The sequence below is a fragment of the Physcomitrium patens genome, chromosome 4, assembly GCF_059467195.1.
Source record: "Physcomitrium patens ecotype Gransden chromosome 4, ASM5946719v1, whole genome shotgun sequence".
NCBI lineage: Eukaryota > Viridiplantae > Streptophyta > Bryopsida > Funariales > Funariaceae > Physcomitrium > Physcomitrium patens.
In genome coordinates, this window is record NC_143413.1 from 1,055,978 (window position 1) to 1,071,357 (window position 15,380).

Here is a 15,380-nt window from a genome sequence, read left to right on the forward strand (position 1 = left end):
CCCTTCGCCGTCACTCTTGGAGAGCCGTTGCAAAAATCCATCATCCTGCAGAAGCCATAGCCAATCGCGAGGTATTGACGCCCCTTTCCCTCAACGTTTCGTCCCCCTTCCCGCCTCGAGAGCTCTCTTGCTATGCCATAGCTTCATTACCGGTCACTAGGAGTGTTGTGGTTTTTGTCTTTCGCTGTGTGGTGAAGTATACAGTCTGATGTGTTCGATATTCTGTGTGAAGGTTGGGATTATTAGGATTTGGTTGGTTTCTGTAAGTGACCAGGAGCTTTTGAGGGGCTGGAAGGCTCCTTCACAAGTTAAGCTGCGCAGTTTCAATCTGTTGATTACAGGTTTAGCTTCGATGTGAGTTACCGTTCCGAGTAGCAAGGCTGGATTAGAGGGGTTTGGGCGGGAGCAAAAGCGTGGTTGGAAGCGTGAGCCGTAATTTAACATACTCGTGGAGGCGACGAAGCTTTGGTGGTGGTGGTGGTTGTGGTCGTTGTGCCGGGGAGATAATGGTGGTGTGGAGGTGAGGTACGAAGAATGTGCATGCGTTGGAAGTGCCGATGACTTAGTTGAGTATTTGGGAGTGTTAATTGGATGGTACTTGTAGCAGAAACGCGTTTTGTCACCTTCAGGTATGTGGAGGATAGTTTATCGCGTCTACTTTCGCTGCTGCGATTGTTCGATTGACATGGAGTCCGCTACGCTGGGATCAGTTAGAAAAGGTTGCGATGCAGCGGTGGCTTGAGCTTAGTTCCCCTGTTGGATGTTTTGAGCTATAGAGGTGAATTCCTAGCACACGGGCTTACTCACTTGTAAAGTGCATTTTCTCCAATTTTTTTTGTTGCCATTCTGAAATTTGGAAGCTTCTTCTAGTGCTGGGTGGTCCTGCTAGAAGAGGGGATTCGTGAAAGTACGCGCAGAGGTTTTGGAACATGATTGCATAGGCGTGTAGGATTGGAACTGGATGGCATGTCCCAGGAAACGTCCTACAGAGTTTCAACGCATGTTGTACTTTGTTATGAGATAGACGCATGGATTTGGTGCAAACGAAACGACAGGCTACGCTTGATGATCGTACCATCTCAGGGGTACTGAAGGGTGGATGTGCTCAATTATGCAACACGTACATGTAAATGGCATTGGCGATTTAGCTAAACCTTGTTTCGTGGATAGACCGCGTGTTAGCATCCAGTTTTAAGTATCGCATCGGCGATTACAACGACAGAGTAAATGGACCGCCCCATCGAAGGGGCAGCAAGGAGCGAAGATGGGCCACAGACTAGGAGTAGTTCAGCTGCCAGGTCACTCAACCTGCCCGTTGGCATGTCGCGAGACGCATTGCATCTTGACACCATTGCTAGGCGATCATGGCAAGGATTGGCTTCCCCAATGAAGCACGGTGTATGTACAACCACCTCATCGCCCACCAGGACCTCTTACAGCGACAGGTTCATCCCTAGCCGATCAAGCTCAAATTTGACAGGGTTTGCACTATTGGATCGATCTCCATCCGGAGCCAACATCTCGCAAGCAAATGATACCAGGGAAGAAGGGGGTGCGGCCTACTCAATGCTGTTGCGGACAGAGCTGTTTGGGCAAGAGGCAGGATCGCCGGCTACGCCTGAGAATAGGACGGGGATCAGTGCAAGAGACCCAATGCGGTCGCCCATCAGTCCAACTGTCAGTCGTAACCTGTTCCGATTCAAGAGTGATCCCAAGCCGAGTACCGGGTCCAAGGCGCGGCCAGAGAGACCTTACGATATTTCTCCAGCCGGGATTGATAGTTCGTTGGCGGGGACTCCCATGTCGCCCCGGAAAGCCCCAAGAAAAATCGCGAGATCTCCTTACAAGGTATTGGATGCTCCAGCGTTGCAGGATGATTTCTACCTGAATCTGGTGGATTGGTCGTCAAACAATGTTCTTGCGGTTGGGTTGGGCACTTGTGTGTACCTCTGGAGTGCATCCAGCAGCAAGGTTACGAAGCTGTGTGACTTAGGGCCCACGGACAGCATCTGCTCCGTAAGTTGGACTCACAGGGGTACGTACCTCGCTGTCGGAACTAACCTTGGAGAAGTGCAGCTATGGGATGCTGCGAAGTGCAGAATAGTGCGCACAATGGGTGGCCATCGAACGCGAGTTGGGGCGCTAGCTTGGAACTCACACATTTTGTCATCCGGCAGCCGAGACCGTAATATTCTCCAGCGGGATGTCAGAGTTCCAGACGACTTTGTAAGCAAACTAGTAGGGCATAAGTCTGAAGTATGCGGATTAAAGTGGTCATATGACGATCGCGAGCTTGCGTCCGGTGGAAATGATAACCAGCTTCTAGTCTGGAATCGTCAATCCACGCAACCAGTAGTGAAGTTTAGCGAGCATGGGGCTGCTGTGAAGGCTATCGCATGGTCACCTCATCAACATGGTTTGTTAGCGTCTGGAGGTGGCACTGCCGACCGATGCATTCGGTTCTGGAACACTGCCACGAGCACTGCTTTGAATTGTTACGACACCGGGAGCCAAGTGTGCAATTTGGTATGGTCGAAAAATGTAAATGAGATCGTGAGCACCCATGGGTACTCCCAGAACCAGATCATTGTCTGGAGGTATCCAACGATGTCCAAACTCACCACCTTAACTGGGCACACAATGCGGGTTTTGTATCTCGCCATATCTCCTGACGGTCAAACGATCGTTACTGGAGCTGGTGATGAAACCCTACGATTCTGGAATGTCTTTCCCTCCCCGAAATCGCAGAGTGTGGTCCGTGACAATGAGGTTTGGTCTCTTGGGCGAACATACATTCGGTAACTGCTCTTCAGGAGAAGGAGACCCCCTCCAGCACTCCAATGCTTACATTTTAGTCCTGATGCTGTATTATGAACCCAGGTCACTCATCTAGGTTTAGGCTTTTTTTCTTTTTTCAGATGCAAGTCCACAAATTCTTTATGGTTGCAGGATCATCCCTCCGAGAACATCAGAACTTGTTGCGTGGCTGCTGTATGTAATATTTGGTTCCCAATCTGCAGCTGTGCATCCTGCATGTGGTAGAGTGGAGGAGGTTCCTACTCTTTCAATCCCTGTTTGTCATGCTTGTCTCGATCCCTCTCTGAAAAGCATTTGGAAGTACCCACGCAACGTTGGTGTGGGTGGTTGTTTAAACGAATGATCTCTTCGTAATTTGTTCATACCTCGAGTTTTTTTTTTTTTTTTTTTTTTTTTTTTTTTTCAGATTTGGTATGTAGTGCTCAATTCACAGACACCCATTGTGTTAGTCGGACTAGCTCTTGAGAAATTATACCTTGCCCTGCAAGACTAGCCCAGCAACTGCATTGATATCTGGGAAGGCTTGCATTGTGCAGCTGTCCGTTAGAGACACTTTCAAAGGGCTTGAAAACAAATCAGAAACCCATCATGAAAATATTTGATTTAAGGTGAAGCTGGTCGATATTTTCAATAGCAAAGAAGAGTTTGTGTTTACTTTGGTTGAATCGTTCAATGTTGCTTCGATTTTTGTTCACAAATCTTGCTGATTAATTTCGTATTGAATACTTTTTGCAACTGCGCTTACACGCTTAGAAAACAACAATGCAGAACGTCAACTGTTGAATCCATACGTATGGAACCTAAACAAAGTTCTGCCGAACACCGAGGAATAGAAACAAGAGTGCTAAAAATAAACAAAATAATTAAAACGAGTAGAAAACAACGACAGGGGCAGAATGGATTAAAAAGCAGAGTACTGTGGGGTGCATTGGAAGGAGAACCACCATCGACATCGAACAAAGCGACGAAATCATGCAGAGACGACGACGACGACGACGAAAAGTCTCTCAGAAATAAAAGTCCTGCAAACGTAAAGGAAAGGAAGGGAAGGGAAGGGGAGGACGATTTTCCTCCGACGCCATCGCCAGCGCCACTTGCGATCCCGCAACGCACGCTCACTCACTTCTCACAGGCCTTGCGCAGATCACATGCCCTTTTCCTTGGATTGATTGGCTCCCCTGTCAACCGTTTCATCACCGATTCAGAGACAGACCTCGTCGTTCTCTTGTTGCTGTTGTTGTAGTTGTTTTTATTGTTATTTTTTTCTCTGGGGGAGTGCGGGCTTATTGTATGTAGAGGGAGTAGTGGCGGGAGGGAGGGGGATTTGGAGTTTTGCTGGGTGCGGGAGCCATGGATCAGAGCTCGTTGGAGGCCGTGGTGGTGAGGCTGGAGCAAGCAGTGTCGAGGCTGGAGACATTGGGGTCCAGAGCTACGTCCAGCTCGGCCGATCGGGGGATTTCTTCGCTCGTCGGTTTCGCGGACCCGGGCGCGTCTCAGCCTGCTGGATCGGCCAGTCATCTTTCCGTTGAGGCGTTTGATGAATTAGTGCAGGCTAGGGTTGGTAGGGTGCTCGCCGCGGCGGATAAGATCGGTGGTGGCGTTCTGCAGACGTCGCAGGTGTTGCAGCGGGCTTTCGATGCTGAGAAGGCTATTGTGCGCGCCATTTCTCAGTGCAAGGTGTGTGTGTGTGTTTGATCGCTCTACCTCTGTTTGCAAGTGTATTTTTGTGTGTGTGTGTGTGTGCGTGAGAGAGAGAGAGAGCGAGAGAGAGAGAGAGAGAGAGAGAGAGAGAGAGAGAGAGTTTACACATAGAGGCATTTGCGAAACTTAATTTTCTACTGCGAGATGAGACACGATTCTCACCTTCTTGAAATTTCCTCACAAGGTGCTTATTCGTAGATAGCGTTTCGAGTTGTGATCGCTGATCATATGTTTTTTTAATTGTTGGATTGAAAGCGAATTGAACGCAGTAAGGTTCGCATCGTCGTAGCGGCGTTGAGGATCAACGTCGTTGTCGTTTTCTTCTTCTGCTTCTCCTTCTTTAATTTATTTTTAAATGTCTTAAGAGGACTTCTTTGTTTAAATGGTGATCAGCGTCATCCATTTGTTACGTCCAGGTCAGATTTAGGTGAATTATAAAGAGTATGTAGTCCGGCGAGCATGCTTGATATATTTTTTTTCTCTAAAATGTTCATACAATCTAGTGCATTCCAGAATCAGTGTAGAAGTTTAGGGCTGAAGTACACTTTTATTCTGCAGTCATCCATTTTTCTCAAATCATCAATGTCATACAGATTAGTCGGGACATAATGGTTCTCGTTTTTATTTTTGTGTTTTGTTTATTATTTTAAAACTTGGATCGAGTTTTCCACTTTCTACGGAAGAGAGTGACTTGAGAGAAAAGTGTAGTCTATTTCGGAGCTGAAATTACAAAGTTGATAACTCTTCTAGGTCTTCTAGACAGCGTCTTCATTACAGCGTTTTCTTTCACACATATCTGTTGGAGTTGGAGTTGGAGTTTAGAGGTGTGTGGTATTTTAAATTTACAAAGCTATTTGGAATTGCAGCGGCCAGATCCAGCAGCATTGCAAAAGGTTGTCCAGCCACTGGTTGACGCTCTTACCAAGGCACATGGATTGACTGAGGGCAAGAGGACGGAAGCTTTCAATCATCAGAAGGCTGTTGCTGAAAGTCTGTTGGCCCTTAGTTGGGTCTGCTACGCCGGCAAAGATTGTGGTACTGAACTTGAGCTTTTCGCACTATTCATTGGTGGATTGCACAGTCGCACTCTTGATCTCCACTCTTCGGTTGCATTAGTGGATAATTTACTAAACCCTGCTTAAACTAGTATTGTTAAGTTCACGGATTGTCCTATGAGCTGGTACATTTTTCCGAGCTTGCTGACTTTGTAGCGCCGATCTCTTGTTTGCCTTGTTTGGTGGAGTGGACTTGTTGCTGACCTGAAGGATAGAGTTAGCATCAAAAATCACTAGTTTTTCCGTTTCAGATATGGTTTATTTTTAATTTACTAATTAATTGATTTTTACTTTTTTACGTCTTTAGTCATATTTTGTATTGAAACATTACACCTCTTGGGTACTCAAGAGCGAATTATCGCTTATTTTGAAGTGGTTAGCTTTGAGGTAAGTTGACGGACTCCTTGTGGGTAGGTATGAGTCTTCCAGGTCCACATGTGGAGGAAAGCTGGCAATCTGCTGAATACTACAACAACAAGGTATTGATTTGTTCCTACTACTAATGTTTTTCAAGTATGTCAGAGGTAGGTTAAGTACGTTTGGACTTGAAGTCGTGGGCAGCTCACCTCGCTGTCCGGACTTGAGCTTCGGCGACCCAATGTTTCTTCACTTTTTTGTCTCTTCATTGGAGGGTGTTTTAGAGGACTTTATATTCCTTACTGCAGATCTTTAATTTGCAAGTTTTCCACAACGTTATTCCTAACCTTCAGCAACATGTGTGTCATGTTACTCGTTATCCATGTTGTTCTAAGAAGTATATGATTATCCCTTGGTTATTCTCTCTAGTTGCTGATGTCTTTCAATTGACGATGGCATGAGTTAATCTTGTGTACCCGATCGCTTCTGGCATGCGACATATTACAGGTTCTTGTGGAGTACAAGGGCAAGGATGCTAATCACGTTGAGTGGGCGCGTGCCTTGAAGGAGCTCTACCTGCCAGGCTTACGTGACTATGTTAAGCAGTTTCATACCACCGGACCTTCCTGGAATACCACTGGTGTTGATTTATCTACTTGGTCTCCTGGGAGTCCAGAGTCTGCCAAGAAGACAAGTGCACCTCCACCTCCTCCTCGAGGGCCACCACCTCCTCCTCCAAGAGGACCACCACCACCTCCTCCACCTGGTTCACTTGCCCCACCCTTATCTGGTGCTTCAAGTTCTACTGGTGGAGCCCCTCTCAGCATGTCTGAAGTTCTTAAAGACATCAATAAGGGAGAACAAGTAACCGCGGGTGAGTTTGCCAAAGCTTGGTTGTATCATTCTCTGTTTTTCATTTTTGAAATTGATGTGTCTGATAATTGTTTCTCGTTATTGTCAATTTCGCTATGAGTGTTAATTTGTATCTTCGTAATTACAGTCGTGTTGGTTAGAATTCTTGACGAAGTCTCCTCTTAGTGAGCAGCTGCATGATTTACGAAAGTGTCGGAATCATTTGCTTTCTCAGATGCCGCTTCAGTAGTTTTGATTGTTTGATCCTTCAAATAATGATGTTCTCAAACAATTACCAAATTTTTTTTGCAGGTTTGAGGAAGGTGACTGACGACATGAAGACAAAGAACCGTGCTGACAGGAGTGGTGCAGTTCCAGCTGGTTCTGCACCTAGTGAGAAAATTACTGATGCTTCTACTGCAGCTTCGCCCAAGATAGGCACCCCAAAATGCGAACTTGATGGTCGCAAGTATGCCTCCCTTCGATTTATTCGTTGTTATTTTTAGTTTTTGTTTTGTTTTTTGTTTTTTGTTTTTTGCGTTTTGTATTTAGTCTTCTTGCAGTTTACTAACTCCCCCGATTCGTTCAATCATCTGCCCAAGTGATTGTCCACTTTAATTTGATATTTCTTGACAGCCAGTAGATTTTTTCTTCTACACAATCATGACAAACGTGGATATCTATTTTTGGTATCATGCATGCCATGCTATCTGTATAGAATCCAGCGGATGCTCCCCTTGAAATATATAGATATTGTCTGTGCTTGAGGAAGTTGACTGTTTTGATTACTAGTAGTGCTTGTCGGGACAATGATTTAGTATCGTTTTGAGGCTTTCTACCACGAAGCTATTTTTTTAATTTATTATGTTTATTTTGTGGGGCAGGTGGGTAGTTGAATATCAAGTTGGTAACAGAAACATCATTCTGGATAGTTGCAAGCCAAATGAATCCATTTATATTTTTGGCTGCAAGGATTCAGTTATACAGGTTCAAGGTAGGAGCTCAGATCACCTAATTGAGTCACTTGCAAATGTATTTTTGATGCTTTCGACAGTCCGTGCATAATTTGAGCGTTATAACTTCAACTTTTGTAATATTGTGCTTACTATGCTTTCGTTTAGCGAGGATTTTAATTCAGTATTGTATATGGATCTAACTCCAGTTGCTTGCTTTATCAAACCATGAAGTTATTTACACATTACGAATGACCATGCCAATGCCGTGGTGTAGCATCTCTTCTGTCCTGCAGCAAATTTTAACATATTTTTAAATAGTAACTTTGGTTTATTTGGTCCGAATTGTATAGATTGACGGTGTTGTCCGACTGCATAGAAGTTGCAATTTGATGTTCTTTTGGTTCAGAGGTCTTGGTTGTCATCCGAATTAGCTTTACACTATGAACTTGTTTAAGCCGTTGAAAAGGAATGTGCTTTATCTCTGAGCTTTCAACCAGCCAACCCAAACTGGATCTGTTTAGACAAAGGTTGTGTCGGCTCTTTGTTTTTGATGTGATTTACATTGTTCAATCCTTTTTTGCAGGAAAAGTGAATGCTATCGCCTTCGACAAGTGTATCAAGTCTGCACTTGTTTTCACTGTAAGATGTTTTCCCTTCTTGCTCTAATCTTTGGTTGCTATCAGTGTGTCTGGCATCTTCCTAGCGAGTAGAGACACAATTACCAAATCGTACTGGAGCTTCATTCCCATGAGCAATCCCAGATTCTGAGTTCTGCAATGGGGACAGGATACATTGTTTCATACGCCATTTCTTTCATTACCCATAACTCCACTGTATTTCTGCATGACAGTTAACTTAAATGAGCGTTCGTGCAAATTTTATTTATATCTGGTACTGACAACTTCAAACTGTTTTCTCTGTTATCCACAGGACGTTGTGGCAGCTTGTGAGATTGTGAATTGCACTAGCGTGGAGGTGCAATGCATGGTGATTCTCGAATCGGCTTTTCTTTTCAATATTTCATTTTGATGTAAATTGCTGGTATCTAGTAATGATGTCAATAGCCGCCACATTGTACGATGGACGATGCCCTTTTCCGTGTCCATGTGTTTTATTTTGATAATTGAGAGGGTCTACGCACGCAATATTTCTTGTTGTAGGTTTTGTGTTGCCTGCAACACTGGTTCATATTCTTTTCTTTTGCTTCGAGGAAATGAATGAAGTAGTATGTCTTGTCCCTTGTCTTGTTTTACTTGAATCTTTCCCTTAATATAGTGTCATTCAATTCAGGGCACTGCACCAACAATTTCCATTGACAACACCAATGGATGTCAGCTCTATCTGGGGTTGAAGTCTCTAGATGCTGCCATCACCACTGCCAAGTCAAGTGCTGTCAACGTGCTTGTACCGGGCGCTACTGAGGATTCTGATCCTGTGAGTTAAATTTTTGCGTCTACGTTTATCTCCCCTGTATATCTGTACATGAATACCAGTTTATTCATGGAGCCTACTTTGCACTTCAAGATTCGCGGCTACAGTATTTCAGTATTTCAGATGCTTGTGTGCGCTAAAATGTGCAGGTGGAGCATGCATTGCCGGAGCAGTTTCTCAACTCTTTCAAAGACGGGCAGTTCACGACCACCCCTGTTTCACACTCTGGTGGTTAAAATATATGCAGAATTGCTACCTTTCAACAGCTTACAATTTTCAAAATCAAGATAACTTCAATCTACCAAGCGAGGACATGTCCATCGCAACCATTATCTACTGTGATAACTATTTGTAGTTTTCTGCTTCAAGATAGATTTGGATAGTTGCACTTGATTTCTCGAAGTTTCGTCGCTCTTATCCGGTCTTCCAGTGGACCGACAGGTACATTTCGTCGCATGGCTTCCATTTCCTTCTCAGCTTTTCTGGCCATGATCTGATCATCATATGATACTAATTGTGTGAAGTACCCTTTTTTGGGTTCAATTTTATTTTTATTTTTATTCAAATAGAATGTTTTCTTTACATGCTTTTGGTCGTGCCATGAGTGTCAACCCACGTATCCCAGCAGCAACCAAGAAGTCGATGGCTTATTTTTGCTTTTGCAGTCGCATCATTTTTAAATCAATGAACTGCTTGTTACTTTGAGTAACCCCTGGACATGGTAATTTGAAATATTTCTCACAGAAACACTACTTTTTCAATTCGAAGTTTTTAAATGAATTGGAACGAATTTTTAAAGAAAATTACACTTATCTTCGGAAGAATTGATCCGCAAACAACAGTCAACATAGTGAATGGAAGGCAATTGTTGGGCAAGGGGAAGTTATTGGTAGTAAACTCAATTATTGCATTTACATTGACAAAATGTATCTCTCATTTATATCATAGAGATGAATATTATCCAGTAGGTTACCATCTAGATATCAATACTAGAAGAAAAAGATTGTTCTACCTGGTGTTCTTCAAGCTTAACTGCAATGGGAGGAAATAGAATCTTTCTTCATATATTCATTTTAAATGGAAGAGCAAGAGTTGAAAATCATAGAAACTCTTGTAAGGTGGTAAGTTAAAACCTTGTTCCAAACAAGATATTGAGTTTGAATCTAGATGTCAATGGTAGACCATTATTCTTTCTTTTCTATTGTTAATCACGTGTAAATATTTTGAAATAAAGCATTTTCACATGGGCTTATCACTTTCTAATTCTTGACCTAAGTACTTACCAAATCAAAGATGTTAGTTCTAACACAGAAAGTTTGGTTAATTAATTAATCATTGCATCCAGAAAAAATACATAATTTATATTTATGAAGCTCACAATTAATATATAAATCACTTGTAAATAATCACCAAAAATATTGAACGTAATTTTAATGTTAGAAATTAAAAATAGTTTTTTGACAAAGAAAGTAATGATTTTAAAAAAATGTATCTTATCACAACTACCCACCAAATAAACAATTTAGTTTTTTGCATTAGTTCCTAATCAATATATACATCTAGTTTTTCATGTTTTATTCTTTGAAGAGTATAAATATAATAAGTTAGAAAAAGAAGTTCTTTAAAACCAATTTTAATTATACATAACACATCACAATTCAATAGAATGTTGATGAAATCTTTAATTCATAGATTAAATACAAAACTTTAGATTAGTTAATACATTGGAAACTATATAATACATGCAAAAAAATACAAAAATCATCGTCTAATATAGAAATTGTTGTAATGATTGCAAAAGAGTTTCTTCAACCATATTTGTATAATAAAAAAATACATTAATAGAAAATAAAAAATTACATCACACAAATAACATCAATAAAGTTGCTTCAGTGATATTGTAGCAACAGAAACTCATCGTCATTCTTGTTGTGCGTCAACATGGTGGACAAGATTCAGTATACAGACTCACCCGGAAACACACCCAGAGATGCATTTTAACGTCTCAGCTGAAGTTGGTTTAGCATGACTCTGTGTGTGTATGCATGAACAGGGAGACTTGTTCGACAAGAAGGGAGACTTGTTCCTGGAACCGTGAGGTGCCGTTTCTGTGGGATCACAGCAGAAGAAGTGCAATCTGCCAGCGTTGAGACCCCGTCAACAACAGAATAGAGGTCCTTTGGAGTAACCAACGGTTGACAGTAGCATCGCAACCGTTAAGTCGTCGATGAATGATCCCACCTCAATCCCAAACAATTGAGGCGTCACCTCCCAGCACCGCCTTGTACCACCCCATGTCGTGTGAGGAACCGTGTCAGAATCATGTCCTCTCCATTGTACACTGAGTGCCCGAAACTCATGAATAAGTTTAAAAAAAAAAATCGTAATTCAGAGTCAGTTGAGTTGTGATGCATTACGCACATCTAGTCATGTGTTACCACTCTTTCAACTTCCTCTTTCGAGATGTTTTCGAGCAGTTTCCGTTTCTTTTACGGTTAGCATGAGATATGAAGTGAAGGGCCCTATGAAGTTCTTCGAGTACCTTTTCCCGAGTCACTCCTTCGGCGATTATGATACGGATTTACTGAAGTTTGCTATTATCTATTTCAAGACTCTCCTGCTCAATTTTGGACGAGAGTTCGGTCGTTGAAGCAAGTAATAAATAAAATTGATGATCTGCATTGAAGACTTGGAAACCCAGGTAGTTTGATGGACCTTCTATTTTATGTTCGTGTTAGGACTGTTATACAGTAGAAGTACACGAGTTATACATCTCTACAGTTATGTCTCAAAAGACACTAGAACATACATATGTATGAAAGTGTAAATTACTCATTGGTGATATAATCTCCTCATATTTCCCACATGGTATCAGAGCTAAGTTGTGATTAGAAGGTTTGTCTCTTGAAAACATGAGTATGGACGAAAAATACTTTGATGGTTGGATTGAGGTTGATGTTAATCAGAAAATCCTCAATTCCATAGAAAGTTGTTTATATCTAATACTAAAAAAGTACAATTAATGAATAAATTAAAAATAGAAATTTCCAATAACAGTGATATTTTTTTACATAAACAATCATGCAAGACGTCAAATCTAGCATGGAAAAAATTAGTAAGATCATTCAAATTTTAAGATGCAATAACAAAAATGTATCTCAACAATAAACTATACACTACTTGGTCCCGGGCATCGCAATCGGAGCCAACTGTGCGGTGGTGTGTATGAATTATTCCCCCTTCACCAGAAACGCAGTACCCGAGTCCCGTCAAAGAAGCCAATGAAGCGACCTCCAAGAGCTGCCTTAGAGACGCTGTTCCCCGACCTCCATGGCCCCGCTGTTGATGTTTGCTGGTATTTTCCGTCCATTTGCAGCCAGCCCACGGATCATAGACCACAAGATCACAAACCATAAGCCCACAGGATCACAGACCAGGAGGTCACAAGACACAAAATCTCAAGTGTCGATAAACACAAACAACAAAAACAAACAGCAACAATCAAAAACACTACTATCTAGTAGCAAATGGATACAAAGTTCATCACTAACTTAGATCTGATGAAGAAGTGGGAGCGCTCTAGAGCATTCTCACGTAGAGAAAGAAGAGATCCACAACCCCTAAATCTTGGCAACATAAACATTCACAGCAAATGATATTCCAGCAGATGAAATCACAGCGAATGAAACTTGTATCCTAGTGAAAGTGTTCGGACTATTATACAGTTTGAGTAAACAAATTATACATCTCTACAGTTATGTCTTTACACTAAGAGGTGGGTCCTCTCGGTGGACACTAAAATGTGAATAATTCATTCTAAATATAACCTCCTCATATTTTCCACAGTCCGATCCTTGTGAAAATTTTGTAAAGGTTCAGGACTAATCTTGATCATATCCAGCCATGGAACATCGCCATGTTCTCACTTTCTACAGGAACACTTCGAATGACCATATGAAACGTTTTGCACAGTCGTTCACTCCACATGCCATTCAAAATCTTTGTGTTCTATTACAAATTCATGTTGTGAACCGGAAACCAATAGGAGTTGGAAAATATTATCAGTTTTATTCTTGATCTCAGAACTACACTCCCAATATACTTGAGAATTTCTACAAGATTAGGATCCTACTAAAATACACGCCAATCTCTATAAGAGAGTGTGGAATCACTTATTAGCTTAAATCCTGAGTACAACGTATTACGAGGAGAGAGCGAGGGAGGCTGAATCAAAATTCTATTCCGGGCTCAGTTCGCGTCGGTGGACATGCTCCCACGATTGCATCCTGATTTTCAAGGCAAATCGATATAATGCAAAATCGAGTGCTGTTTACAAGAACAATAGGGCAGTGGAGAGAGCTCCGAATGAAACGACAATGGAAAAGGTGATGGTAAGGGCAGAGGCAACAGCAGGCTGGCCGGGGCTGGTGCTCTGGCCCTGGTTGCTGTAGGAAACCATGACGGAATCCTGAGCCTGTAAGCAAGTCGGGACGAGGATGTAGTTCATGTCGTTGTAAGAGACGTCAATGTGTTTGATGTTCTTGTGGTTGCAGAAGGAGGAGGGGATGGAGCCCGTGAGGTGGTTGGACTTGAGGTCCAGCTTCTCCAGGCTTTGGATGCCGGCTAAGTTGGAGGGGATGTCATCTCGGAGATTGGCGTTGTTGATAGTGATGGACACGAGGTTGTTGGAGAATTCGCCCCACTGCAAGGGAATGGGGCCATTCAAGAGAACCCACTGGATCTTGAGCTTTCGCAGATAAGTGAGGTTCACCAGCCCTGCGCCTACGGTTCCCCCTTGGTAACTTGTGTCGCGGTAGGTCTGCTGATTATACGCTGACGTTCCCTTGATCTCAAGCTCCAGGATGGCGCCATCTCCCTCTCGACACTTGACGCCGCTCCATGTGCAGCAATTAGTGCTTGCATCCCAGGTTGAAAACACCATGTTCCTGTCAATAAACCCCGACTTGAAATCTATCAATATCTGCGTATCCGTGGGCGAGCAGTTCCACGCTCTGCATCCTGAGATGGCCAACAAGAGCCCTACCGCAATTTGAACGAGCAGATCAACCTTCCTTGCTACATTTCGGTCGCTTCTCATTTTCTTTGCGACCCCAACCATCTCTTCCGAATTCGGCGAATTGCGCAGCAGAAAAAAAAATATCAACTTGACTCTGTTCAACGTACCACAAAATCAGCCATCAAAGGTAGATTCTAGTCGTAGAAATCAAGTGAGAGACAAACAGCGGTCAAATTCTGAGATTGGCAAATTCGAAAGTAGGCAATCTGCTATTCTACTCCGAGCTAAGGAAACTCAAATGGCATCATTCATCGATTCTAAAACAACTGAGTTTCTTATACTTTCAGAAACTAGAAGAAAGATAGAAACCTACAAATGCGTCCAAATGGATAGCTGGGCTTCAAACACCGCAGGTAATGGATGGCGCTGACTGGAGCTTTACTCTGAATATCAGAAATTCAACGGCAAAGAGTAGAATGCTAACTCCAGAGTAGTCTGATCTCATACAATGTGGTTGCCGTTCACTCGGTGTACCGCAGCTTCACCGTTACACACTAACTCCGGGCACAGCGCGTGTATTAACACAGTAAATTGGGAAAAAGCTAAAGGCATGTATCGAGTAGAGCAGAAGAACTTCGCAGCTCTCTTGTCATTGAAAGCAGTCTTACTTACAGGCAGTGAGACAGACTGCAACGACAGAGCGTGCAGAGACCGGTTCAACGAGAGGCAATCGGAAGCAGACGGATCCTAGTCACCTATCCATGATTGAAGCTCTGTCCAAGCAAAAATGTCATTTATCACAGCTCACCGCATCCCATTCATCAGAACCCCACTCAGCTTCCTATAATCTAGCTCTCTCTGTCCACTTCAGTACTACGGTTCAGCAACAACCTCAGTACTAGCTCACAACATCCATGAAGCCTCCAGGACCATGGAACTGCAGGAACAGCCAACCTGAACTGCTACAGGGCCAACATATGGGCACCTTTTCAGAAAAAAGCAGGCAACCTCAAGCCATATTTTCTAACGAAATTAACCCGCACGGCCGAAACTGTTGGTTACTGTAGAAAGGTATACGACTGATCTGATCTGAGCTGTACTCTAAGTGTGGTTTTAATAAATCAAGTGGGACGTTGAATAGGTGGTGAGAGAGAGATTCGGTGGCATCAAGCTGGGCGAGGGAATCCAAAGGAG

At 42.8% G+C, this 15,380-nt stretch overlaps 3 protein-coding genes across 5 annotated transcripts; 2 read left to right on the forward strand and 1 right to left on the reverse strand.

Moving 5' to 3' along the window:
- Nucleotides 1-18: 18 nt before the first annotated feature.
- LOC112281371 (protein FIZZY-RELATED 3) lies at nt 19-3,178 on the forward strand. 2 transcript variants are annotated; one of them, XM_024517798.3, is made up of 2 exons: nt 19-71; nt 342-3,178. In XM_024517798.3, exon 2 carries the CDS (start codon nt 1,228-1,230, stop codon nt 2,800-2,802), a length of 1,575 nt encoding a protein of 524 aa, XP_024373566.1. In that variant the 5' UTR covers nt 19-71; nt 342-1,227; the 3' UTR covers nt 2,803-3,178. The 2 variants fall into 2 exon arrangements, with proteins under 2 accessions (XP_024373566.1, XP_024373565.1); XM_024517797.3 differs by having other exon boundaries at nt 31-71; nt 233-3,178.
- Nucleotides 3,179-4,148: 970 nt separating this feature from the next.
- Nucleotides 4,149-9,751, forward strand: LOC112281372 (cyclase-associated protein 1). Its single transcript, XM_024517799.3, has 10 exons — nt 4,149-4,494; nt 5,385-5,553; nt 5,988-6,052; nt 6,438-6,804; nt 7,095-7,251; nt 7,667-7,776; nt 8,322-8,377; nt 8,669-8,725; nt 9,029-9,172; nt 9,319-9,751. The coding sequence occupies exons 1-10, from the start codon at nt 4,168-4,170 to the stop codon at nt 9,403-9,405; spliced, it is 1,539 nt and encodes a 512-aa protein (XP_024373567.1). The 5' UTR covers nt 4,149-4,167; the 3' UTR covers nt 9,406-9,751.
- Nucleotides 9,752-13,217: 3,466 nt separating this feature from the next.
- On the reverse strand, nt 13,218-15,162 carry LOC112280942 (receptor-like protein 50). Of its 2 annotated transcripts, none has more exons than XM_024516909.3 (2): nt 14,694-15,162; nt 13,218-14,340 (listed from the first exon to the last, which is right to left on the reverse strand). In XM_024516909.3, exon 2 carries the CDS (start codon nt 14,286-14,288, stop codon nt 13,500-13,502), a length of 789 nt encoding a protein of 262 aa, XP_024372677.1. In that variant the 5' UTR covers nt 14,289-14,340; nt 14,694-15,162; the 3' UTR covers nt 13,218-13,499. The 2 variants fall into 2 exon arrangements, with proteins under 2 accessions (XP_024372677.1, XP_024372676.1); XM_024516908.3 differs by having other exon boundaries at nt 14,560-15,157.
- Between the last annotated feature and the right edge of the window lie 218 nt (nt 15,163-15,380).

Excerpts from the sequence above, each read along its gene's own strand:
- LOC112281371 (XM_024517798.3), top strand. The coding sequence starts at position 1,228 with ATGGACCGCCCCATCGAAGGGGCAGCAAGGAGCGAAGATGGGCCACAG.
- LOC112281372 (XM_024517799.3), top strand. The coding sequence starts at position 4,168 with ATGGATCAGAGCTCGTTGGAGGCCGTGGTGGTGAGGCTGGAGCAAGCA. Across the intron at positions 5,554-5,987 it reads CTACGCCGGCAAAGATTGTG|GTATGAGTCTTCCAGGTCCA; the intron begins GTACTGAACTTG and ends CCTTGTGGGTAG. Across the intron at positions 8,726-9,028 it reads GCGTGGAGGTGCAATGCATG|GGCACTGCACCAACAATTTC; the intron begins GTGATTCTCGAA and ends CATTCAATTCAG.
- LOC112280942 (XM_024516909.3), bottom strand. The coding sequence starts at position 14,288 with ATGGTTGGGGTCGCAAAGAAAATGAGAAGCGACCGAAATGTAGCAAGG.